The sequence below is a fragment of the Gossypium raimondii genome, chromosome 11 (assembly GCF_025698545.1).
Source record: "Gossypium raimondii isolate GPD5lz chromosome 11, ASM2569854v1, whole genome shotgun sequence".
In the NCBI taxonomy this organism is placed as follows: Eukaryota; Viridiplantae; Streptophyta; class Magnoliopsida; order Malvales; family Malvaceae; genus Gossypium; species Gossypium raimondii.
Window position 1 is genome coordinate 134058 of NC_068575.1, and position 26370 is coordinate 160427.

The 26370-nt window shown below is 30.2% G+C and overlaps 2 protein-coding genes across 2 annotated transcripts; one reads left to right on the forward strand and one right to left on the reverse strand.

Annotated features, from left to right (window-relative positions):
• The first annotated feature begins 10675 nt into the window (after positions 1–10675).
• On the forward strand, positions 10676–12788 carry LOC105761835 (uncharacterized). Its single transcript, XM_012579776.2, has 9 exons — positions 10676–10829; positions 11021–11106; positions 11206–11271; positions 11373–11470; positions 11577–11614; positions 11704–11791; positions 11887–12213; positions 12292–12357; positions 12435–12788. Exons 2-9 carry the CDS (start codon positions 11046–11048, stop codon positions 12585–12587), a joined length of 897 nt encoding a protein of 298 aa, XP_012435230.1. The 5' UTR covers positions 10676–10829; positions 11021–11045; the 3' UTR covers positions 12588–12788.
• A 1539-nt stretch (positions 12789–14327) lies between these two features.
• Positions 14328–16871, reverse strand: LOC105761833 (scarecrow-like protein 9). Its single transcript, XM_012579773.2, has one exon. It carries the CDS (start codon positions 16679–16681, stop codon positions 14777–14779), a length of 1905 nt encoding a protein of 634 aa, XP_012435227.1. The 5' UTR covers positions 16682–16871; the 3' UTR covers positions 14328–14776.
• Between the last annotated feature and the right edge of the window lie 9499 nt (positions 16872–26370).

Here is a 26370-nt window from a genome sequence, read left to right on the forward strand (position 1 = left end):
AGGAATAAAATGTGTGTGTGTATATATATATGGTTGAAATGTTGATTAGGTGCTAAGGGTTTTTTTTTTTTTTTTTCACTGTTAAGATGGTCTTGGTCGAGCTGAACTTTAGAGTGTTGGTAAAGTAAAGAGTTTTATAATTATTTTTATTTTATTTCTTTTGGGTTTGTTTGTCTAAACTTTGAAGTAAATCTTGATTACCAGAATGACCTTTGTCTTGATTGGTCCTTTTTACAAAGACATAAAACAGGTAGATTATGCACATCAAATCATCACTTAAAAATCTACTTAGTGGTCCTTATTATGTAATTAAAAAGAAGTGTCAATTTATTTGGACCACTTGTGTGTACAAACAAATCCCACAGCTGGTATATGTACAGAAATTAACTTAGTTGACAAGAAAAGAAAAAAAAAATAGTCAAATACGTACTGACATCAGGTAATTTTTGTTTAGAATGTATCGTGCTTCATAATTGTAGTCGGCATTTTTTTTTCATTATGGTTTGTTACAAGTCATAGAAGCCTTTCTGCTAAAAGTCAGATTGTATTTTACCCTTATCTGTTAAAAAAAAGGGCAATTTAATCTTTGCGTGTTAGATCAGAGAGCAAATCGAATGAAATTTTTAACAATTGGATGTCACATATACCTCGTCCTAACATACAATGACCAGTTTTTAACAGTAGAAATGAATGAATTTTTTAACAAAATGATCAATTTGCTCTTTCTTCTGACATACATAGACTATTATGCCCATTTTTTTAATAGAGAGAATGAAGTATTATAGCTATGTTCACCTAATTTACTTCAATTCTCTTCCAATTTCCTTGGAGCACTTTTTTCTCATGTTTGCTTCGTATTTTTATAGCAAACTTCAGAAGGTTAGTATTGAGTTATGAATTGGTTATATTGTGAGTTACAGTTAAAAAAAAAATAAAGAAGATATAAATCGATTACACAGTTTAAAACCCTACAATTTAATAGTATATTCATTCCAGAGTTTGTCTATCACACAAAAATTTCAACCAATACAAAACCGTCTAATGAGTAGAATGATACACTCTTATACTCGTATACGAATCAATAATCAAATCTTCAATATGTAGCTATTATTAAACTCGTATAGTTGAATTAATATGATTGACGCGCCTCGATTAGATTTTTTATTATGCCATGATATAAAAAATATAATCTCGAAAATTGATGCACAACATCCTTAAAAACAAAAGGAGGGCGATGGTGTGATTTTAAAGGCCATTGTTACTGTGTTCTCAAGGTACTTCCTACTTCTTCCTTTGTTTCTAAATATTGACTTTGAAACTAAGGAATAAAATTGGTCATCATTTTATCAAATGATTTTCATTTAAGCAAACAATTAATTATATTCTTACACCACTAAACATCAGTTTAACAAAAATTAATGGTAAAATTGCACTTTCAACCCCCTAAAGCAGTCTTCTTTGATATGTTGCATGTGGAAACCAATATAGACATTTCGAACTATACAAGGGTAGTTTGAAGGATTGAAAACAAAGAAAAGAAGAGAGATTTTGGTAAGACAAGGTCAAGGTTGATAAGTGGGATTTAGTTGGGGGCAAACTAGTTGATGTCCGGCAAGTGTGTGGAAGACAAGGATGTTGCATCCGATGGCACCCTTGAAACCGACTCATATCTGCTCCTTAAACTGGTTTTTGGTACTAGTCAATGTCCTCATTCCAACCATTTACTTTCTTTGCTTGCCCTGTTAACAAAAACTGATTGGTCAAACCTATAAATCTTCCACATCACTGCTTACGTTGGGACAACCTCAATTCTCTGTTTCAAACCACATGTTCTAGTATGACGTTATCAACATGTATATTTTGAGTGCCATAGGTCAAATTATGGTTTTCGTCTTTTACTATACTTGAATTTAGGATTTAGTCCTTATGCTTTAATTTTACATTAATTCATCTATTTCAACAATGTTATTAATTTGTCCTTATTCTGATTAAACTTATAGTGTAGACTTTTTACTTTATAAATACTCATTCTAATTCATGATCACATTGATAGATGCAAAGGTTAAAAAAAAAAATTAGGAGGAGGAGAGGTCAAAAGGAAATTTTACCATTATACTAATTTATAATTTTTAGGAGAGGAAGAGAGGTCAAAATCTAAGTTTTGTAAAATGAAAGTTTTTTTTCTTTTTTTTTTTTTATAATTTTACCATTATACATTATTTAAAATAAATTTATTTCTCCATGATAAGCATCAACGGTGTAGCTACGGCCTGGCGGGTGCTCCGGTTCTCTTAACATAGAAAAATTTTTATTTAGTCCTTTTTAAATTTCTAAAATTTGAATTAATAAAGGTAAAATTGTATTTTGACCCCAAAAAGTGATAAAAGTTTAATTTAATCCTTTAAGAATTATAAAGATATAAATTATTAAAATGGTAAAATTACATTTCTAACACAATTTTTCTAAGTTCATACTTAATTAGCATCACCACCAAAATGAGATGGGAGGGGCAACTACTGAACATAATTACACTAACCATTAATTTGACTTTGTTTTCTTTAGAAGAAAGTTAATCCATCACTTTAGAAAGTTCCTTGTTTTACTTTTTTTTCAATCACATTTACTTTTATATTTTCATCACCCAAAATTATTATAATTTTTTTTGTTATTATTACAATATTAAGAGTACGTGACTTGAATACGTTTAAATTTAATAAACAATTTAAGCAAATGTATTGAAAAAAAACCCATTAATTTATGTAAATTTATAGCTAAAGTCAATCCAACCTATCAAAACTATGACTAAAATTCTGTAAAAAAGCCTTCATGAAATTGAAACATCAACAACTCTATCCCATTCTGACTTTACAAATAAAATTACAATTCATTATAGGAAGGATTTACAGTCCTAATCAACATTGCTTTGCATTTAAACCATTTTTTAATAAAATTAACTTACAATTCTATAATCAAACAAATTATAATTGGATGAAATTAATCTCAATTTTTAAAACTTTACAGCTTTCGAGACAATATTTATTGGGTTAAAGTATAAATTTGTTACCATACTATTCGTAAATATTGAAATTTATCATCCTATTTTATTTTAATTCATTTCTGCGTTACACTTTAAGAATATTGGTAAATTTACCATTCAACTATTATGTGATTCGATTTTGCTTCTAAACTTTGAATTTTATCACTAAATTTATTTTTTAATTAAATTTTATCATTCAATATTTTATAAACAAATATTATTTCAAATATTTTATTTTATTTAATTTATGGTTTTAGCTATTAAAATCATTTTATTTTAATTTTACCTTCAAATCATTTAATTTAATTTAATTTAATTTAATTTAATTTAGCTATTAAAATATTATTTTTCACGTTAACCCTAACTTATTGTTACTTATTTAAGTTTTTATTTTTATTTTTATTATTAAGGATAAAAAACATTTAACCCGTAACTTTTTTCAACTTGGTCTCTAACTTTCTTTCAACTCACATTAGTCCTAATATTTAGTAACTTTTCTCAATTTAATCCTTAAACTTAGATCCTATTAAGGTGATGATGTGGCACTCAAAGTTTATGCCGCATCATCACTTGAAAATTTTAAAAATCATATTGAAGCTAAAGATGACCTGGTACAATCTCGAAGTGTCGTATTATCATATCTTAACAAAATTCAAGTTCAAGGACCAAATGAGAAAAGCTGTCAAGTTCTAAGGTTAATTTTGAAAAAAAGTCTAAATTCAATTAATTTTCAAATTTAGGGACCAAATAATGTGTTAACCCTTATTCTTATTATGCATTTTTTAGGTAAATATTATTATGAAAATTTAAGCCGATTGTAAATGTAAGATCATGACCCAACAGGCCTCAACACTTTGGTTAATCATAACCATGAAAATGGCCCAAAAATAGATGGATTTATTAAAGGGAAAAAAATTGCACTTTTCATGCTCCTACATAAATTATGAATTTCATATCAGTTCTACAGAGGGGGAATCCAAAAATTATTTTAGGGGTAAAAATTGAATTATAATTTGTTAATAGGTTAAAATATAATTTTATTATGCATTATTTGAAAAGGATTTAATTGAATATTTTTCAATTTTAAGAGATCAAAGTATAATTTGACCATATATTTATAATTTAAACAGGAGCTACATAACAATTTTTTATTTTTAGGGGACCAAAGTTTCTGCCTACCCTTAATTTTGTCCTTGGTTCTACATTAGAACTCAAAATAATTTTGGACATTTTTTTTAAAACAATCTCGGTTTTGATCATATCTGCTTTTTTTGATACAATGTTTAGAACTACCCATAACCCCTCCTTAATTCATAAACAAGAAGATAATACGCTTCAACACACTTGAACCCAATACATATGTATTTTTATTTAAGACAAAATGTGAGACTTAATGGACCAAAATCAGCAATACCTTACAAGTTGTATAAATGGTTACATTTAATGTCAAAGTCAATTCTAGAAGTACATGTAATGTGGCATTAGGGACACTGAATTGGTTTGCAATTGAAAGAGTATCATGATCCCAAAAACCAATCTTGGAATATAACTTTTCCCAAAATTTGTATCACTCAATAAATTTCGAATTTTTTATTACTTCTTTTTAATAATGAAAATGAGACGGGATGGGATGGATTTTTTTTCATATCTATATATCAAATGCACATTGAAATTATTATAACCATCGAACAGAGTGGGATGAAAAGGGATGGCATATATAGATGTATCCAACATCATAAAGATAGTAGTGGAATCTAGATTTTAAGATCCATGGCAAAGCGAGACGAGTGAAAAGACAATGCATGCCAATAATGAAGTGATAGTGAATTTAGCAATATTTAACTACTTACCCCTAGGTGTATATACGAGGACAAGTGGTTGGTCCTCTAAAAATGATAAAATTATCTTATAGCCTCTTCAAAATTTAAAAATTATAAATTAGTATAATGATAAATTTACAGTTTAGCTTTCTAAAAAATTTAGGATTCCTATTTAATCCCATAAACCAATTTTCTAACTGCTTTATTCAACCCTGTACGTTTCTTAAGCTTAAATGATTGAAAAACTCCAAATAGATGGTGTTAATTTACACAGTAAAAAATGCAGAAAAAGTTAAAACCCCTACATTTATGGCTTATAAACAAGAAATCAAGAGACTTATCTAAACGATGTGGGATAATGGATAATGGATAATGGATGAATGATACTCACATGCCTTTGGTTCATGGAACTTTGTGGTGGAAAACAGCAAGTGAAGGACATGATGATGGGGCATTTTGGAATGTAGTAATAGTTTTGTGGTGTACCATGTCACATGGACTTTATTACACACATCTGTTCTATTTTTGTGACAGTATGGAAATGCATGTCCCAAACGACTTGGAAGTCAAACCCCAAAACTGCAAAACCACCAGATCTAATCCTTCCAACAGCTGTTCTTTTTCCTCTTGTCCTCACTATTACAATTTTTAGCCATATTATCTTCTCGGCTATATAGATATCTTAATTTCAACCATTAAATTAAACAAATTGGTATAATTTTGCTTTCAATCCTCTTTACTTTTCAAACTTTTAAGTGTTTGAGATTTAGTCTTTTTACTCATTTAAACATTAACATCCAATTCGCAACATGGTCCCAATTCGCATCATTTCAAATAACGAACCATTATCTATTTGATAAACAGATTTTTTTTAATTTCTATCTCTATTTGATGCGAACCAGTATCCCAATTCGCATTGCTTATTCAAATAACGATTGCAGATTCAAATTTTGATGTTTAAAACTATTGGTTACAAAATGTTTATAATTTTGATTTTATATATATACAAAAGAGTTTTTTGTGGATTTGAATATTCAAATATATATATATATATATGCAAATTTAGAAGTCCAATGAGTAATTATCACAAACCTATGGTGTTATTGAGCTGAACATCAGTTTACAATTGCCGTGGCCAAGGAAAGTGCGTGTCATCGTCCTTAGAGAGTAGGATTCCTTAATGATGATGGTGATGACGTGGGTCACATTTCATTTTAGGGTATAATAATGGGAGGCTTGTAGGCGACCAAAGAAGAAGACAAGCTTTTAGGGTTGGCAAGAGCTGGTTTTTTTATATTTTCACTTAAAATCTGAATTTCATCTTGATTCAATTTATTAAACATCACTAAGAAAAATCCGATCTTGACTTACGTGTTAGACTCTCAAATTTTATGTAATAAAATTAACTAAACCAAATATATATTGATTTTATTCAAATCAACCCAAAACAACCCCGAAATTATAATTAAAAAAAGGGTTTATTGGAAAAACAAACCCTCAATTTTTTATAAAAAAAAACCAACTAAGTCCCTTCGAACTTTTTGCATCCAATTAAACCCTTGAATTAACAATTTTGATCAACGAGATTCTTTGACCAATGTTGGTCATTAGAAACTAACGATAATAATAACATGGCGGTCCATATCAATACCCACGTCAGCCTCAATTATTGTCATGGTAGTGACACATTAGCACTGATTGCTGGCATAACGTCTTTTAACAGCCACATCAACGTTGTTGTTAGTTTTTAATAGTCAATTTTTTTTTATAAAATCGGATTAAAAGTTGGTTTAAATCATAAAAGATTAGGATAACTAATAAATTATTGGGTTGCTTGTTGTAAAGCAAAACTTAGATAAGCATTGATGGAATAATAATTTGATCCCCAATCATTTGGTCTTGGGATGTTTTCAACTTGGCTTTAAATTCCACTTCTAGATTTGAATTATTATGTATCTTGCTCCCAATAATACCCTCCTCCCAACATTAGGGCAACTCCTTTACTTTTTTATTTCTTTCAATAATCCAACATTAAAAAAACTAATTACTACTTTAATCATGATTGTTGGTTCTGTTTTTTGGCATGTTTGGTTAAATTCTATCATTAGTCTTTGTATTTTGCTTAATTTGCAATCTAATACGCATATTTTCTTAAATTTTGAAATTTCAGTCCTAACCAAATGATATTTGTTAAATCCATTAAGTTGTATTCTGCTATTTTCTAAAAGTTGATGTAATCAGCTTGGTGACACGCAAAAAAAGAAGAAGTCAGATATTAGGTGTAATGGTTGACATGTTCAAAAAATGTAGGAATTATGAATGATTCAATTAAAAAATATGGATTAAATCTATAACTTTACACATAGTAGGAGGCTGATAGAAAATTTTAATCAAACAAGTTTACCTGCTATATCATTTAGTTCATTACTAAGGTACATGGATTAAACCCATAACTTACGCAGAGTATAGGGACTAATTACATAATTAAACATGTTTCTTTCTAAACAATTTTGACATTTTCTTAATAAACAAAACAGCTAGAGTTGAATGCTAAATAAAAATATTGCACAAATGATCATTACTTAAAATTTTAAAAAAAAGACTCCACACTTTCACTCAACACAAAATTTCCATGTTTAAATACATATTTAATATCTTGATCATTTAATATCGATTTAAGATTGAAACGATGCGTATCTATCCATTCCATCGTGATACCGATATTTATGATATAAAATATTAAATTACTATAAAATATTTGAGAAAAGTAATGTTAAAAATAAATTAATGATTTTGATGTGAAAATTGGTTGTATGATTGGCTATAAAATCATATAATGCAATACCCAACTATTTGTATAGTTTTGGAAAAGAAATCAATCATTCTACAATAATGATCCTAAAGATTTATGAAATAAGCACAAGCCAGCATCTACTTGAAAAATAATTAAATAATAATAATTTTATAATTTTTATTCACAAAACTATTTAAAAATATCTTAAAGTCTTAGTACTGTTAGTAGAGATTAAAGTTTTTAAATTTCGAGTATCTGGATTCAAGTTTCACTTTATGCGGGTTATGTTTAAAATTATAAGACAAACATGTTGTTTTGTAATATTTAATTTTATGTATAGTAATTTTGGTCATTTAACTTTAAAAAGTTGTAAAATGGTCACTGAACTATTCGAAAGTTTTTATTTAGATTACTGAGTTAAGTTTTTTAAAGAAAAGTCTAACTAGCGAACTCCAAAGGATTATTCGACGAACCATACGATGGATCACTACCCATTGATGAGTAGAAGAACACATCTTAGATCCAAGTCAATCTAATGGTCAATACAGCAGCGGTGAGAGCTTTAGGTTGGTGCAGAAAGTGCGGACAGAGAAGGCCATACAACAATGATTTCAAATACCAGTGACTTGAAATGAAAACTTTCGAATAGTTCAGTAACCATTTTGTAACTTTCTGAAGTTGAATAATCAAAACGCAAACTCTAATAGTTTAATAACCATAAACATGATAGACCCCAAATTCGATAACCATTAGATGAAGATGCGTATGATTATCGAAATAAACATAAACTCTTACCATTGTACCAATAACTTGTTGCAGCGAGAAAAAAATCGATTTTGATGGGTAAAAATAAAACACCCATCACCAATAATTGGTTTTAATACCATATATGTTTATATATAATAAAAGTATTCTATTTTTTAGATAAAAAGGAAAAACAATATAATAATAAGTCATAGTCATAGACATTGAGCCACCCATACAATTAAAATAGGTTGAAATAATTGAGAGGAAAGAAATTAGAAATGATCCTATCAAAAGACCCAATCCTCTCCACCACAAAAACTATGTCTTTATGTCTTTTTCCTTGTAAGTAACTATCTATCATATAATTTATAGGTCTTTGAATGAGGAAGAAAGGACTAATTTATTTTTAGTATCCCCTTTTCTTATCATTCTTCCTTTTATTTATACTAATCTTATAATGACGATAGGATGATTACAGAGCAATAAAAAAAGAAAAATAAGAATACGCAGGTTTTACGTGAAAACTCTTTCAAGACCACGGACAGAGGAAAGAATTCACTAATATTAAAACATGAATGGTACAAGAGAAGTTTCGACTACATCTATTTAAGGATTGAAAAACCCTGTTTTAATCAAAGTCAAATAGTAGAAGTATACGGGCTTCGGCCTCTCACCCCCACAGATCCCCTTATTTTGCCACTGTATTTATTTATTCAACAAATAATAGGATTCGGGTCTCACAAACTCTAACCGAACTGATTAATTAAACTGAAAATCAATAAATTTGACAGTTTAACTAATATCATATACAAAATTGGTCAAATTCAAGGGCGAAGGCGAAACTAAAAAATTATTTTTAAAAAAATCAATAATGTATCAAAAAAATTTTAGAGGGACCAAAATACAATTTTCTTAATATATAATGCATAACAATGATTAATATGCTTAAATCTAACTTTTCGTATACTTAACAACAAGTATTAGGATAAGTCCTTTTCATATTACGTCAATGGCGGCATTACCTCCAATTATACACACATCTCCATGATTTTTATTTTACTTCTTTCATACCCTTTTTTTAATTATATGCAATTATTGGTCTTGTTTTTAATTTTAATTATTAATTTAATTAAGAATATTTAACCATTTTTAATAAGTATAGATATTTTTGCCATGCAGGCTTTCAACTCTAAATTTAATCGAATTATTCTTTTAGACGAAAGAGTTAATTATTGTTGAAGTTTTAAGAATAATAATTTAATAACTGGTGTGATCATTCACGTGTATTTTATGAAAATTAAAAATAAAAAATTTATAATTTATTCAAAAGTTATCCATGTCGATAATTAAATACATATGAATTGGCGCACATATTGCAGTGTTTTTCATTCAAAAGAAGCTAATTAGAGTAAATTTTAAAGGATCCAAAAAGATTAGGACTAAAATGAAACAAAATAAACATTAGAGGATGCCAAAAGAAAAATCATTCTCTTTAATTAAAAAAAGGTAAATTGCAGTAGTGGTCACTTAATTATTGGTAAGGTTTTTTGGTCATTCAATTATTAAAAGTTACGAAATAATCGCTCAATTATTCGATTTTGTTTTTTTTACCAGCCCGTTGTAACTTTTAAAATTGGCATAATAATAATTTTAACAATCAGCATTTCCACATCTTGTAATTTGATTTTTTTTTGTTTTAGATTTTTGCTTTATTTTGTGATATTTTCACCTAAAAAGTTAAAAAGAAAAACAAATTTATTTTAATTATTTAATTTTTAATTGGAAAATTATTAATTGGAAAAGAACAATTTCCACCGCATTATCTACGATTCCTTTCCAATTAGTGAAATGTCATTGACACATAATTATGATAAATTTTTTACTCTGAACCCTAAACACTGAACGAGTTCGGGTTTGAAGTTCAAGGTTCGAGTTTGATATTTAAGATTAAGATTTAGGTTTAGATTCGGGATTTATAGTTTAGAATAAAAAAATTAGTAAAATTATATGTCAATTAATTAAAAAATGATATTAAGAGAAGATTTCATGAAATAATTTTTGGACGATATAACGAACATTTGCAACAAAATTCTGGGGAATTCTAGATTTTGCTTAATAATAAAAAAACTAGGATAAATTGGAACCGTCAAAATTAGGACAACGTGTGAAGACAGTCTAATATGGACAGCTAACTCGGTTTTGAATTTTTTTTTCTTTAAAAAATAGGTAAAAATATTGTTGTTTGCAAAAAGATTTGATTTTTCTTTTTTAAATAATGAAAAAGGAGCCAACCATCTTTGCCTATAAAAACGCTTTTAGCTTCTCATCTTCTTCCCCCCCCCTTTCCTCTCTGTTCTTCATTGTAACACAATATTACACTCTGTTTCCTCTGTTTTTGCTCTGTTTCTTGCCATTCTTTAAGACTCTTAAGGTATATTGGTTCATTCCAGCTTTTGCTTAATTCCTCTGTTTTCCCACATTTCCTTTCTGGGTTTTGTTCATTGAAGTCTTTGTCCTATAATGAAAACCCCATTTTCTTTGATGGAGAAATTGGGGTTTACTTTGTTATTAATCGATGGTTTTTGAGTGATAATTAACTTCATTTCCATTGATTTATTCAAGGTTTCCTTTTGATCAAGATACAAAAATGGAATATGAAAACCAATACAGGCTAACTCCAAGGCCTAAATATGATTGCCTTCTATTTGGTAAGCTAAATAATGTACTTTAACAAACACCTTGTATATGTTTGAATAAGTGCCTGAGAAAAGAATCGAATAACCCATTTTTTTCATTGAAATTTGCAGACCTTGATGATACCCTTTATCCTGTTAGTTCTGGTCTTCAAAGAGAATGTGGAAAGAACATCAAAGGTAAAAGGGTTTTGCATTGATGCCCCTCCCCCCCCCCCCTCTTTTACAAGTTTCCATTGTAATCCAAATGTTAAAAAATGAATCCCATTTTGTTTTTGCAGATTACATGGTCGAAAAGCTTGGAATTGAAAAGGACAAAATTGTTGAATTGTCCAATGCTTTGTACAAGAATTATGGGACAACAATGGCTGGCCTTAGGGTATCTATTTACCCTTTTTAACATCCTTGTCATTACACATAGATATAGTAAAACATATATAATATATATTTAATGTGTAAATTTCTTTCTTTTTGCTCATCTGCAGGCTATTGGTTATGACTTTGACGATGATGAATACCACAGGTAATTTGAAAATTAAAAATTGAAACCCCCTTCTTTTTCCTCTCTTTTTTATGATTGATCTTTTGACTTTTTTTTTCCCCATGTAACAGTTATGTTCATGGAAGACTCCCTTATGAGAACTTAAGACAAGATCCTCTATTAAGGAGTCTATTGCTTAGTTTGCCTGTTAGAAAAATTGTAAGTATTTGATTAGTGAATAGTGATGTACCCTTCTGCATACTTTTATTACATTGTCACCTAACAAAACTTAATGTGTGTTTTGTTTTCTTTAGATCTTTACAAATGCAGACAAGGACCATGCTAAAAAAGCTCTTAAAAAACTGGGATTAGAGGACTGTTTTGAAGGGATTATTTGCTTTGAAACCCTTAATCCTATCCATAAGAACACAGTTTCTGATGATGAAGATGACATTGAATTCTTGGGATCTTCTGTCACAAGAAATGATAGTCTTAAAACCCCCGAAATTTTCGACATAATCGGCCACTTCGCGAACCCGAACCCCGACGTAACATTACCCAAGACACCCATCGTGTGTAAACCGCAAGAATCAGCCATCGAACGAGCTCTCAAGATCGCCAAAATCAACCCTCAAAGAACAGTAGGATGATTACTTCCTATACAAGCTATTTAAGTCCCACCTCCTATGTATGTTACTGATTGCTTCGTTTCATTGCAGTTGTTCTTCGACGATAGCGTACGCAACATCCAGGCAGGAAAACGCGTCGGTCTTCACACCGTCCTCGTAAGTTTCACACGAAAAATAAAAACCGGCCCTTCAGAACATATGGATCAAAATGGCTAATTCAAAAACTTATGCAGGTTGGTTCTTCTCAAAGACCTAAAGGTGCAGATTATGCATTAGAAAGCATCCATAACATCAAGCAAGCATTACCAGAACTATGGGAAACGGACATGAAATCTGAAGTCAACTACACAGGACAAGTTGCAGTAGAAACATCTGTGACGGCTTAGATCATGTTATATGTTTTTTATGTCTTTTTTTTCTATTATAGGAAAAAAAGATTAAGGGCCATCAATGCCTAGTGGGATCATATTGTCCACATCCCTTTGTTCATATGATGTAGATGCATTGTTCTCATCTTCATTATATAATATATATACATATATCTATTATACGAATAAAAAAAGAGGAATTTTCATTTTCCCTTTTAATGTTAAATCTATGCTTCCTCTTGTTTTGGATTACCTAATTAGTGTTGTCTTAATCCAATTGAAAAATCGTATTAACCACGATGTCAATATTATATATAATAATGGAGGTGTTGTTTATAATATTATATGATTTGATGCATGAAAGATGGATGGAACATTATTAAAAAATTTAAGAATATTTTCACACTAGAGCTGAAACATATTTTAAAATTATCAATACGGAAAGACTTAAATCGGGTTTTAGAGTTGGTTCATTTTAAATTTTATTATTTGAGCCAATTTGTATTGTTCGAACCAGATTCAAATTAAACAGCCAATCAAACTCTTAAATCATGAATTTACGTGAAAATTTTCGACGTTATTTAATTTTATGCTGATTGAGCTTATGACATGAACTCAGAATATGATTTGAATTTGAAAATTTTTAAAACCTCAACTTTAGAACTGTGCTAAAATCAGTAAAAAATACTGAGGGTGAGTTTGGATAGGCGGTGCGTTTACCTACAGTTAGTGTAAAAACAGCGGTGGCGGTGAGATTAGATACTGTAGCGATACTGTAACGTGAGATAAAAAGTAAGCTAAATACACCGCACCGCACCCAATCGCTCATCCAAACCCACCCTAAATGTTTAAATGCAATAACTGATGTTGAGAAATAAATGATAATGGTTCTTGGTTTCCATGGCTGTATGAATCAATCTTGCTTCAATTGTGGGAATCTTCACCATCACCAGCTTTGGAACTTTGCAGAATAACCCAGATTCTACTGCATATAAATACCCAATGTCCTGGAAAATGCTTGTACCAACAAAAACTATATATATAAAATATATATATACACTGGGTTTTGATGTATTAGGTTTCCAATCAAATTCTATTTTTAATCTTTGTACTATTCGTAAGTTACAGATTTAGTCTTGGTCACATTTTATTTTTATACTTTCTAAATTTTAAAATTTTAATCTTAACCTGAATTGAAAAACAATTAAATTCGTCAAGTCAAATTTTACTATCAGTCTTGTACTATGTGCAAATAATCTTTATATTTTTCGAATTTTGAAATTTTAATCAAACTCAAACATTTGTCGCTACACCATTCATTAGGTAAAATTACCATGGAGGCCATTGTACTAGGAATCGGATTTTATTTTGCCTTCTCTACTAAAAAATGAGCAAATTAGTCCTTATACTTTAGATCAAAGAACAAATTGGTCCTTCTATTAAAAATTTCATCTATTTCTACTGTTAAAAACCGGCGTAACTGATAGAATAACTAGACATGTACCTCATTCTAGCTGCCCTATCAGTCACACTCGTTGTTAACAGTACAAATGGGTGAATCTTTTAACAGAAATAATTAGTTTGCTCTTTTATCTAATGTACAAGGACTAATTTACCTATTTCTTGAGTAAATGGGCAAAATGCAATCTGACCCCTAATATAGGGGCCTCCAAGATTCCAAAAATAACAAAATATAGCCTCGTGAAATTAATTGCTACCATTTGAATCAAAACTGAAATTTCAAAATAAGGCGAGAAAGACTAAAATTGTAGGTGATTCCATTAATATGTGTATTCAAAGGTATGAATATTAGCTTTCATCACAGAAAATCCACTTGAACAAGTTAAAATTGGAAAACATGGTTATATGTTAATATCACAATCCTTTTTTCCCCTGTTCAAGTTGCCTGTATAGTCAGCTAAACATACAAACAAAAGCTTGTAAAAGTGTACCTTTTTCCATATAATCTGCTTCTTACAGCATCACCTGTTATGTATTGCAATCAGTTGTCCATATGTTCACTTGTCTAAATCTGCAGATTTCCGGTAATGCTCAGGTTCCGAGACGTATATCTCGAGACATCCAAAGTATTGTCTTCTTTAGTCCCCTACCGACCCCTCGTGGCTTTGTTGTGTGCCTCCGTTGATATGTACAGTAACGAACGAGTTCTGGAACCGGGTGGAACGCAACCTAACTTTTCGATATCCTTATGCAGGTTTCCAAGCAGAAAGGGCATAGATTATTCTGCCTTTCCACCCTTGTACCAGCCACAGCTTATCTTCGTCGACCACGAAATCCTTGTGGTAAAATGTCTGGACTCGCTCGAATGCTTCCTTGACTATCTCCCGTTGGAATGGCTGTTGTAGAAAACCGGCCCTTAGGATACGTGCATGCCATTGTTTGACTGTTTCCGGCCGCTCTACTCTCTCCCAACTCTCACAAGCAATGGCATTCAAGGCCTCCCTGCCTAAGATCTCTCTCTCGATCAACATCCTTTCCCAATCTTCGCGAGGCACGATCGCGTCGAGCATGTCAAACATTGATGAGAAATGAAACAAGGCCTCTCGGAACCGTGTTACAAAGAATGGAGCATTGAAAGCACCATTAATAATCCCATGGATGAACAAATTCGGATTAATCTTCCGTATCAAGTTGAGAACAATATTCCTCGGACTGTGTACCGCCACGGTTTCATCAAGCAAATTCTTAGCACGATACAAACAGTTAACAACAACGAACTCATCCTCCTCGATTTCAAGTTCCTCGAGTCGGACCGTCTCCCATTTCTTCGCTATTGCTTTGTACTGAAACGGCACTTTAAACTCTTCAGCATAAGCTGCTAAACGCCTCCCTGTTTCCTCAACTCTCTCAGCCGGCTTAAACCCAGGTTGCGGGAAATCGATTCCGGTAATCCGAAGTTTCGGAGGACCTTCGGGCCTCAATGAAAGCCGCTCGATTAACGTAGGCCATTGAAAACCATACAGAATACCAAAATCAATAACATGAAGCCTCATTGATTTCCTTGATGCAACATTAATAGACTTATTACATATGAAATGAGAAACCTTTCTAAAAGGACAAGCAGCAACGTACAGTAAGTAAGCTTTCATAATATCATAAGCTGAAGTTCTCTTACTAACAAGACTCTTATAAATATGACTACCCGTACCGGCTAACCGTGCTTCGAGTGCCTCGGCGAGGTAATGAGCTAACCGTTGATTCCCGTCACCGAACGGCGACGAATGTTGTCGTATTTGCTTCAATAACTCGCTCGATGTCCCGTTCCGATCACCAGCCGCAACGGCTTGTGCACAAGTAATAAGCAGTGTCCTTAAATCCACTACTTCTTTTTTCCCACTCTGTTTTTTTCCCCTGCCTTTTTGTTGAACTTTTCGACCGATCCCATCCCGTAACGAATCACGGAGCGCCGTGAAACGGGTCGGCGGCTTACCGGAACTACAAAGTAACACCATATCCAACATCTCTGACCTAACACTTGTTTCTGAACAAACAGCTACTTGTTTACTAGTCCTTTCATCTTCATCAGCAACATCATCTCTATTAGAAAATTTCCTCCCTTTTGAGTAACTTTCAAAATTTCCAAATAGATCCACATTCGATGGTATAAATTTACTAGCTTCTTCAACCCCTTTATTAAATTGCCAAATTGATTCAGGTACTTGAAGTGTACTATTTGGAGATTCCAACATACCATCTAAACTAACCATTGAAGAAGAACTATATGATGATTGAGATATACTAGAAACATTAGGGCTTTGTGTCTGGTTTTGTAACAGGTCCCCATTGTTGTCCCCAAAACTTCGACTGTTATGTTCAGGTGAAGGTGGATATTTCTTACCAAGTACATCATAAAATGATTTCTCAGCAGCTTGAAGATCTAAAGATTCTTGAAGCATACATGATTTGTCTTCCATGTCTTCTTCCATGAGAATATCATTTATGTATCTCAAAATTGAATCTGAAAAATCACAATCTTCAGACAAATCTTCTTCATGTCTCAAACTTGAAGCTGGTGGTTCGGATGGGTGGTAATGAAATTCCTTAAAGTTTTCCTTCTGGAAAACTGAAAACCCTTCAAACCTTGGATCCATTAACCCCAAGAAAAAATTTTCCCCAAAAAAGCTACTGAAATTGAAATACAGAAAATATAGTCAAAGTTTACATTTTTTTTTTTTGCAGAAGCTTATAAGCTAACAGGGTCAAACTTCATTACAAGGAGGAAGCTTGGAAATGAAATGAAAGACCTTTCTCGAAGAAAGTAACTAACTTTTGATGTAAAAAAGTAAAGCAAAGAAGAAAAAAGAAACCTTACTAGGAGAAAACAAAATAAGAGACATGAAGCAGACAACGATAGAGAGAGAAAGAAAGGAAAAAAAAAAAAAAACAGTGATGGTTTTAACAAAAATAAATAAATATTACTAAACTATTAGTAAATTTACATGTTAACCACTTAACTTTAAAAAGTTAAAAAATAATTATTGAACTATTCTAAAGTTTTTATTTAAGTCACTGAACTATTCGAAAATTTTTTATTTAATTCGCTGGGTTGTTAAGTTTTTTTTGGAAAAAAGTTTAACTAGTGAGCTCCAAGTAACGATTTGACGATCGGTATATCGAATTAGTATCTATTGGCAAGTACAAAAACATATATTAGATCCAAGTCAATTTGACGGTCAGTGTTGGAGGTCGGAGAATAAATTTGTTTGAATAACTTTTGATCAGTACAAACAATGTAAATAGAAAAGATCATACAACAGCAATTTTAATAGTTCAATGACTTAAATGGAAACTTTCGAATAATTCAATAATCATTTTGTAACTTTTTGAAGTTAAGTGACCAAAACATAAATTTACTAATAGTTTGATATCCTTGAGTGTAATTTACCCATTAACACAAAAAAAAGGAGCTTGTTGAAACCATTAACAGCCATTGAATTTTTTATAGTTTATTTTTATAATCAACTGCTAAACAGACGGCCTAACAAGCAATCTTGTCTCCTCCCCCATACACTGAATCGTGACAGAGTGGAAGTTAAGCACTTAAACCAATGAGTTAAACCCACGTGTCAGCAAGAGAATTGTGTTTTGGCTTCTTGGGTATTTGAGTTTGGTCTCTTTTTTTCCCGGGGTGGCCAAGGCTGAGGCTGCGGCGGAGCCGTACACGTAAACTGACTGATCAAAATATAACAGTAAAAAAAAAAAAGAAGAAGAAGAAAAAGCAGAAAGAGACTATGTCTAAGTGAAGACAGAAAATCCCAAGTCGGTCGCCTTTTCGGACATTGATTGTTGTGTTTACCTTGTATCCACGTGTTTTTTTCGTAGGTTTGACTTTTCTGCCTACTTAGATCCACGTGTCTTTTACTGAACGTTTTAATACAAATATATTTAATTATTTTTAATAAAAATTATTTATGTTTTATTTATAGTGAGGATTTGAATTTTTTTATTACTTTTTAATATTTTTTTTATTTAGATTACCTACCACATTACATGTTATGTTATATTATTATATGTATAGTTTTCTTCAACTAATGAATTATTGAAAACAAAAAAAAATGTTAATTAATTAAATATTATAGTAATACCATCCACTATAATAATAATAGAAAAACTCATTTATAATAAATAAATAAAGTTGACCTGTCATCGGAGATAATATATATAGAAGAAATCGAAAGAGTATCAACAAGTGGATTGGCGTAATAGTAAGATACATTATACTCTCAATAACGTAAATTCAAGACTTGAAGGTAACATTGTTGAGAGGGGCAACCGTACACCTTAAACCTCGATCATAAACGGACATGCATAGTATCAAAAAACTTACCCAATTTCAACATTCACACATTAAACCTTGTACTTTTATATATTAAAAAATATATTTATTAATACAATTTATTTTTTAATTGCACCTTTAACCTTAAAAGGCCACAACATGGACAAGTGGGTTAGCCTTTAATTTTATGATAATTATGTGTGTGAACAGCTTTTTTTATTTTTGAAGTGGAGAATATACTCTTGATTCTGGTGAATGGAAAATAAAAAATATATTTTTTTATTAAATTAAAAAGTCAGAAGCTGAGACTTTCATCATCAACACTTATTTATTCAGACCAATCTGCAGAAGGCATCGTTAGATACAGACAGCCCCAAAATATTCATAAATATATAAAAATGTTAATAAAATATAAAAGTATCAGGAAAGTCTTTGTAGTACGATTCAGATTATTTTTTGTCCCTTCAATTCCAAAAATGAGAAGGTTAATTTTATATACTAGGTCAAAGAGTAAATTTATCATTTTGTTAGAAATTCTGAAAAAATCTACAGTTAAAAATTGATCTATATATATCAACATAATATACACGTGGCACACCATGTGTCACGGTCTTGTTATTACATCAGGCATGCTCAAGCATTGTGGGAAGACAGGAATCACAAAATAAGGACCAAAACATAATTTGCAATGATGGGCAACAGCCCACTAGCTGTATGTGTTGTCTTCGTTGTCATGTGAGATTCCCCTATGCCTTTTGCAGATGCTATGTATGTTGTCATTTCTTTCCAAAAGGTTCTTTCTTTTTTCCTTTCAAAGCATTTGCTTTTCTTTTATTTCAACTTGGTCCTTTTATTAAAGGAAAAAAAAAGTTAAAACCTTTTTTTTTATCTCGACCTAAGTGAATTTCATATAAAAACCTACAAACACTACCCAAAGAAGAGTTCATTTGGCAAATAAATAAAGGGTGTTGAATATAGTGGTGGGTGGAATTATTCGTCTAAGTCCGAAGGCTCATCCAAAATTTAGGATGGTATGGATAAAAATGTTAGCTCCGAAAAATGAGTTTCGAAAAATAAAAATTAGGTCCGTTTAAAATATGGGTTGAGCTCGGGCTTGCACATTCAAGGCCTGAGCCTTATCCGACCGGGTCTGTATTTAAGCTTATAATATTTTATATTATGTTATTTTTATACATTATGTAATTTAGAACACATTAAGAAAATAAATCTATACTAAATATATAATAATAATATAATGTAAACATGAAAATAATGTTAAGATGACTCTATAAAAAATTTTAATAAATAAAAAATGTATAAAATTATTAAATATTAATATAATATAATATAAATATATTTTTTAATAAATTAAAAATAATATGAGCAGGCTTAAAATAGACTTGAGTTAGACTTTTGCAAATATAGACGAATTTAGGCAAAATTTTAAGTCCATATTTTAGGTCGGGTTGGGTTTGGGCAAGCATAAAGTATATTAATATCATGCTTAGACCCGGCCTAACCTAGCCTATAAACACCTCTAGTGACAATTGAATAACATTAACCATGAGATATGGTGCGGTGCGATGTGGTGATTGCTCACCTCATTCCTTAATTATGAGGTTGGGGTTCGATATTCGCCCATGGAAATGAAACATTTTTCATGGTTAATCGTTTACTTTTTTGGAGAGCACTTACAATAGGGACAAAACTAAGGGGGCTGGCAGGGCCCGGTCCTCCTTAAAATAGAAAATTTTTCATTTAGACCCTTTAAAAATTTAAATTAGTAAAAGTAAAATTACATTTTTGTTCCCCTAAAAATATAAAATTTTGATTTAATCATTTAAAAATAATAAAGATATGGGTTATTAAAATAGTAAAATTGCGCCATCGTAAAAATTATAATTTAATTTCGACCTCTAAAAAAATTTTTGATTTCTCCCTTAACTCACGACATAAAGATTAGTCACTGCTATCGACGATTTTTGATATTCGTGCGAAACCTCTTCAATGCAAAAGGAAAGAAGTATAGGGAAAATGTATAAAAGAAAGGAAGCATGAATATTTTCTTTTCATGAACCCTGGATATAGTGTTGGGAAATGACACGAGTGTTTATACCTAACCTTTGGGCTGCTTGGGCTACTTGTAGCACGGTGTTCGGATGCTTTGTCTTAGCCTAGTAGGCAGACTTTTCAAAGGGCCAGTCCTCGCCCAAACCCAAAATTTAAATCATATGAAAATTAAACATAATATACTCTATAATGTAAATACTAAAATATAGTAAAATTATTTTTAGAAATTTAGCAAAATAAAAAAATAAAATTAATAAAAAAAATAAAAAATTATATATTTAAAAAAACGCATAAGTGAACTTAAATTATTTATTTATATTAAATATAAATAAATTTAGGTTATCTTATATTTTAATTTAAGTGAGCTCGAACAATTATATTCGATATTAATACTGTGCATGACGCCATGAATAATTCAGCAGGTTTATTGGGCTGAAATTCACATATTATATTACACTGATTTCTACAGGCAAGAGATTTTCAATTTTTCTAATATATATGCTATCAAATATAATAACGTAATTTGATAACATTAAAAATATTAAAATATATATATTAAAAATGAAAAACACGATAAGGCTTGCAACCTGTTTAAGTCGAGTATTATTAAGTTCGAGTTTGAACTTCGCTTAATAATTACTAAATAAAATTCTTTTTTTTTAATTGGAGTAATTTATGAGTACCAATGTCTCGTGTACGCCCTACGATCATAATTCTCATTTGACTTAATTGAATAAGCAACCCTCAAACTATACCATTTTTTAGTTAGGTATCTAAATTTTTGTTTGTCGAACTAAATACCTAAACTATAATTCCGCAACTATTATGACCTCTCTCATTATATTTGTTAAAGAAAAACCACTTCAACTAAAATTTTTTTTCTTTTTTGAATAATTTCATTATAAGTTCTGGTCATATCTGCTCTTTTTGACACAATATCTAAAATTACCCATAGTCCCTTCCCAACCCATAAATTAGAGAATAATGTGCTTTCAGCGGACTTAAACTCACGTCTTTCTCTCCCCTCCCCTCTTCTTCTTCATATTCAAACCACTCGTTTTTTTCCCTTTTCTTTCACGTTCTTTTTCCTTTATTTTTCTACTCTCTTCCCTCCCAATTTTTTCTTTTTCTTTTTTTATTTTTCATTTCCATTAAATTTGAGATTTTTCACGTTCTTCTTCCCCCACAATTTTTTATTTTTATTATTTTTTATATTTTTTCATTTTACATTTACACTAAAACCTCTCTCTTTTTCATTTTTGCTGCTATGAATAAAGGGAGAGAGATAATATAATTTAAATTTAAAATATTTTTATTTGATATTAATTTTTATATTATTAAAAAAAGTCACGTGTCAACTTCTGATCAGATAAAAAATTTATTTTTAACAACGATAATGATAAAAACCCATAATGGTTACGGGATTACAATTTAAATACCTATGAATAGTGCATATTAAATTAATCCTATTCATTCCTCGCATTCACAGAGTTCCTGCATGCACAATATACTCACTCAGGGATGGTGTGTGTGTGTTTCACATGATTCGAAGGCTCATTTTCATTGAAGTTGCCACCAACGACGGCAACTCCATTTGTAGTTGTAGGGGTTTAAAATCTGATCATCGTTGTGTTTTCAAAGCACGTGGTTGATGTGCTACCATTTAATAACGTTTCACTTCAGCCATTGCTCATTGGTGTGTGTGTGCTAAATAAACACTGAACCAGTGGTCCACTGTGCCCCATGATTTGGCTCATTCTACTTAGCTCAGTGTTTAATCGTGGTGGCTGTAGTTTTGAGTAAGTTTACGTTGAGGGAAATGTTGATTAAATCAAATTAGCTCGGTTAATCAAATTAGTTCTAGTTTTCGAGTTTTTATATTAATTTTAGGTTTTGGAATTTTTTACTCTATTTTAACAAAATTAATTTTTTTTCAAAGATCGTGAAATTCATTAGACAAAGTTCATAAATATTTTAAAAAGAAAATTAAATTTCAAGTAAGATAAATACTTATAATATATGCTCTATTTGATACAAAGTCTAGAACTACCTATAGCCTCTCCCCAGTCCTTATATAGGAAGATAATGCGCTTTAGCACGCTCGAACTCACGTCTTTCTGTACTGATAAGAATACCGATACCAATCAAGTTAAGACTCAATCGATCCACCGAAAAATTAAGATTAAAGTTTGAAGTAAGGTTAAGATAAGTTTTAATGACCTAAACACTTGAAACATGTAATGATGAGTGTGGCCATGAGTTATCACTTTTCTTACATAACATGTTTTAAGTGCATGTTAACATCTAAACCCCGACCCTAAAACGTGCAACAAAAGCAAATTGTGACGTGTATAAAATACAACTTAATTATGAAGTTGCCATTAACGACCATGCATGAAATAAACAAGAAATTTGTCTTCGCTTGACTGCGGGACTAACCTTGTTTGTTATTTCTATCTTCCTAATTGATTGATAAGGGTGAAGACAAAAATTTTATACCAATAAATTTTTAATTTTTTAGACGGTAAAGTTAAAAAAATTATGCGAAAAGGACTTAAATTGAATTATTAAACTTGAATGGGATTAAAATGTAATTTTATTGGGCCCATGAAAGCTTAGAAGAGAGCTTCAAGATTTTTTTGATAACTTAAATGAGGAATTATGGAGGTTTCTGCATTAGGAGTCAAGTTGTATATATTTTGAGTAAACTAGTTCTTGTATGTTAAATCAAATAGCAAATCGATCCTTTTGTTTAAAATTTCATCCATTTGTACAGTTAAAAACTGACATGACTGACAAAATAACCATATGGTGATACGTAGCGTGCTACATGTACCTAAAGCTGATGTATAAGGATTAGGTTTTAATAGTAGAAATAGATGCAATTTTTAACATAAGGACCAATTTGCTCTTTGATCTAACGTACAATGACTAATTTGCTTATTTTTTCAGTGGATAGGGAAAAATGCAATCTGACACCTAGCATAGGGGCCTCTATGGTACTTTTACACTCTATAGCTTATTAAGGTGGCATCTATTTAAAGCTTCTTTTATAGTTTACCTTTTAAATCAACGGTTGGAATAAAAAGGGAGAGAAAGAAACCTTAATTCATCATTGTGAAATTTACATTGAGAAATGCAAGTTTATCTTTTAACCTATTCACTCGGCTTCAACATTAAAGGAGAGAAACTAATTTTCAAAGAAAAGCAACATATTTGGCTACCAAATTAACATGTTCTAGGTTAGCATCACAATTTTTTAGTTTCTCACGTGGCTTTATCAAACTGCTACAGGCTCCTCATTTCTGTCTTTTAACCACAGACATTGATTTAAAAAGAATTCCACTAGATCTCACCTTATATGTTACTTTATATTAACACCATTTTTTTTTCAATGAAATTGAGGACCATGATCCATAAAAAAATGGCAGTGGTAAGATGGTCCAAATAGATCCAATATTTTTTTATGTGATATTAGTATGAGAAATCTTTTTTAAAACAACAAATGTCCTTTCAACTACATTTTGAAGCTTTAAATGTCTCAAATTAAAGAGTTCGTGAGCTATCATTGATGCTTCTGCCTGACTACATTCTTTTAAATGGTATCATATCCCACGATATGATGCAATAAAACATTTTTGTATTTGCATAACATCTACCACATTACATTTGGGTTCACGGTGCAAATAATTTCTAACTTTAATTATAAAAACTTATATAAACTTAAATTTTGAGAAAGACCACATTGTAATTACACGCAATTACATTCAAATCCAATTACAAAGTAGCTTTCCAAACAGTACATTGATATCACTTTTATCTACTTATAATTCATATAGGAAAATTTATTAATTAATTAACCACTTAAATACTCTTGAATATTCACAACTTTATATCTAATAGACTAAATTAAATCTATACTAATATTTAAATTTCTTATCGAGTTGATGTCACATTCAATCGGTCTTAATTCAGTTATGAATTTACAAAAGCTCCTTATGTTTACAATATATATATATTATTTTGAGGATTTTTAATATAAAATCTAGAAAATATATGTATGTAGCGAGATTTGAACCCAAAATATTATAACTTTATTCTCTCGGTTTTACCATCTCAAATATATTATTTTGTATTTATATCAATTTTTTATAAATTTATTAGATAATTGAGTGTGCCATAATATTTTTTTGTATCATCCATGTATGTTTTATGATTCATATTTGACGTCAGTAACTCTCTTTTTAGTAATGTCATCTTTAAGATTCAAATTAGTATCTGCTCTTTCAAAGTACAATGTACCTTACTATAACAACTTATTATTCAAAGTCGTACCATAATCTAGTATATGATCATATATGGGTTCAGGGCAGACCGTTATGGTGGCCTAGGGGGCCTCCCCAAACTTTTTCCTTAAAATTTTTAAAGAATTTTAATTAAGCCCCTCGAAAATTTTGAAAGTTCTCATTATACATTTTAATTTTTTTGAAATTTCTCATTAATCTCATAAAAATTTTAATTAGATCCTTAATTTTTTTAAATAATTCTAATTTAACTCCCAAATTTTTAAAAAAATTTATTAGACCCAAAATAATTTTTTTTACAAAAATGATAATATTTATTATCTACGTGTATATATACATGATAATATGTGGTTGCATGATAATCGTTTTTGGTCCCCTTGCCTGTGCCCAACACCAAACCTTTGACTATAAATTTATTAGTCACTGGTAGCTAGCTTGTTTTTTTTATTAGCCTTAAATAAAAAAATGAACTGCATTAATTGATCGGAAGAAAATATTTTTAAAAAATTTAAAAAATAATATTTTAATTAAATTCCTCAATTAAATAAAATATAAACATTTTCATCCATGACTAAATTATTAAATAAAATCGTTTTTTAAAATTACAAAATAGATCAAATTTTACGAAAATAGACCGATTTTGATAAAACGCTTCAACTCATTCCCGTAAAATTTTTAAAATTCTGTCTATATCTATAATTAAGGAAAACGACTTTATTTGATAATTTAATCATTTTCAAATTTGATGTTATGGGAATATTATAAACAAACAATTAATTAGACTTACTTTTTATGTACCAAGTCTTTGTTGGTATCATTTATTAGTGACCGACCAAAAAACGGTGGTGATGATTACTTCGCCAGAATGTATTTAATTTAATTTAATGTTTCAACGTAGATTAAGTCTTAATTCGATTGGTAGGAAGACGTGGATTCAAGTTTATTAAAGCGCATTATCCTCCTATTTCTACGTTGGGGGCTATGAATAGTTCTAATAATTGTGTAAAGAAATTAGTCATTTAATGTATGAAACGAATTAAACAATAGGGACAGATGGAGGGGGTTGGGGCATTTAGCTTGCTTTAAACTCGAGAATTCATAAAATTTTAAGTTATAAAGTAAAAAATATAGTTTAGCCCCCAAAAGGTTAGAATTTCATTTTTATCTCTCTTTTTTTAATTATAAAGATAAAAAGTTAATATGAGGGTAAAACTACATTTTAACTATTATAAAAAATATATAACTCAATCTCGACCTAAAAAAATGACTTTGCCTCTGAAATCAATCATATTGACATTCCATCCCAATATAATACCTTCATACGGCCAAAGTTAGAAAGTTGTTTTAAAGGATAAAAAGTTAAAGTGTAATTTTACCATTACGTTAATTTATAGTTTCATAAATTTTGAAGGATTTAAACAACAAATTTACCATTCGGAGAAGGGATAAAACCACTACCTGTCCTTGTTTACGCCTCTACCTTTGTGTTATCAATACATATTTTTCAAATTTTACAACTAAAAATCATACTTATAAAATGACCCATAAGTCAATCAGGGGCGGACTGCTTTATACCCTGAAATTCATAAAATCTTAAAATAATATACGGTAAAACTATAATTTTCCTCTA

What these genes read in the sequence shown, in the direction of transcription:
- LOC105761835 (XM_012579776.2), top strand. Translation starts at nt 11,046, where the DNA reads ATGGAATATGAAAACCAATACAGGCTAACTCCAAGGCCTAAATATGAT. An exon ending in GTTTGCCTGTTAGAAAAATT is followed by an intron (nt 11,792 to 11,886) that starts GTAAGTATTTGA and finishes TGTTTTCTTTAG; the next exon opens with ATCTTTACAAATGCAGACAA. An exon ending in TCGGTCTTCACACCGTCCTC is followed by an intron (nt 12,358 to 12,434) that starts GTAAGTTTCACA and finishes AAACTTATGCAG; the next exon opens with GTTGGTTCTTCTCAAAGACC.
- LOC105761833 (XM_012579773.2), bottom strand. Translation starts at nt 16,681, where the DNA reads ATGGATCCAAGGTTTGAAGGGTTTTCAGTTTTCCAGAAGGAAAACTTT.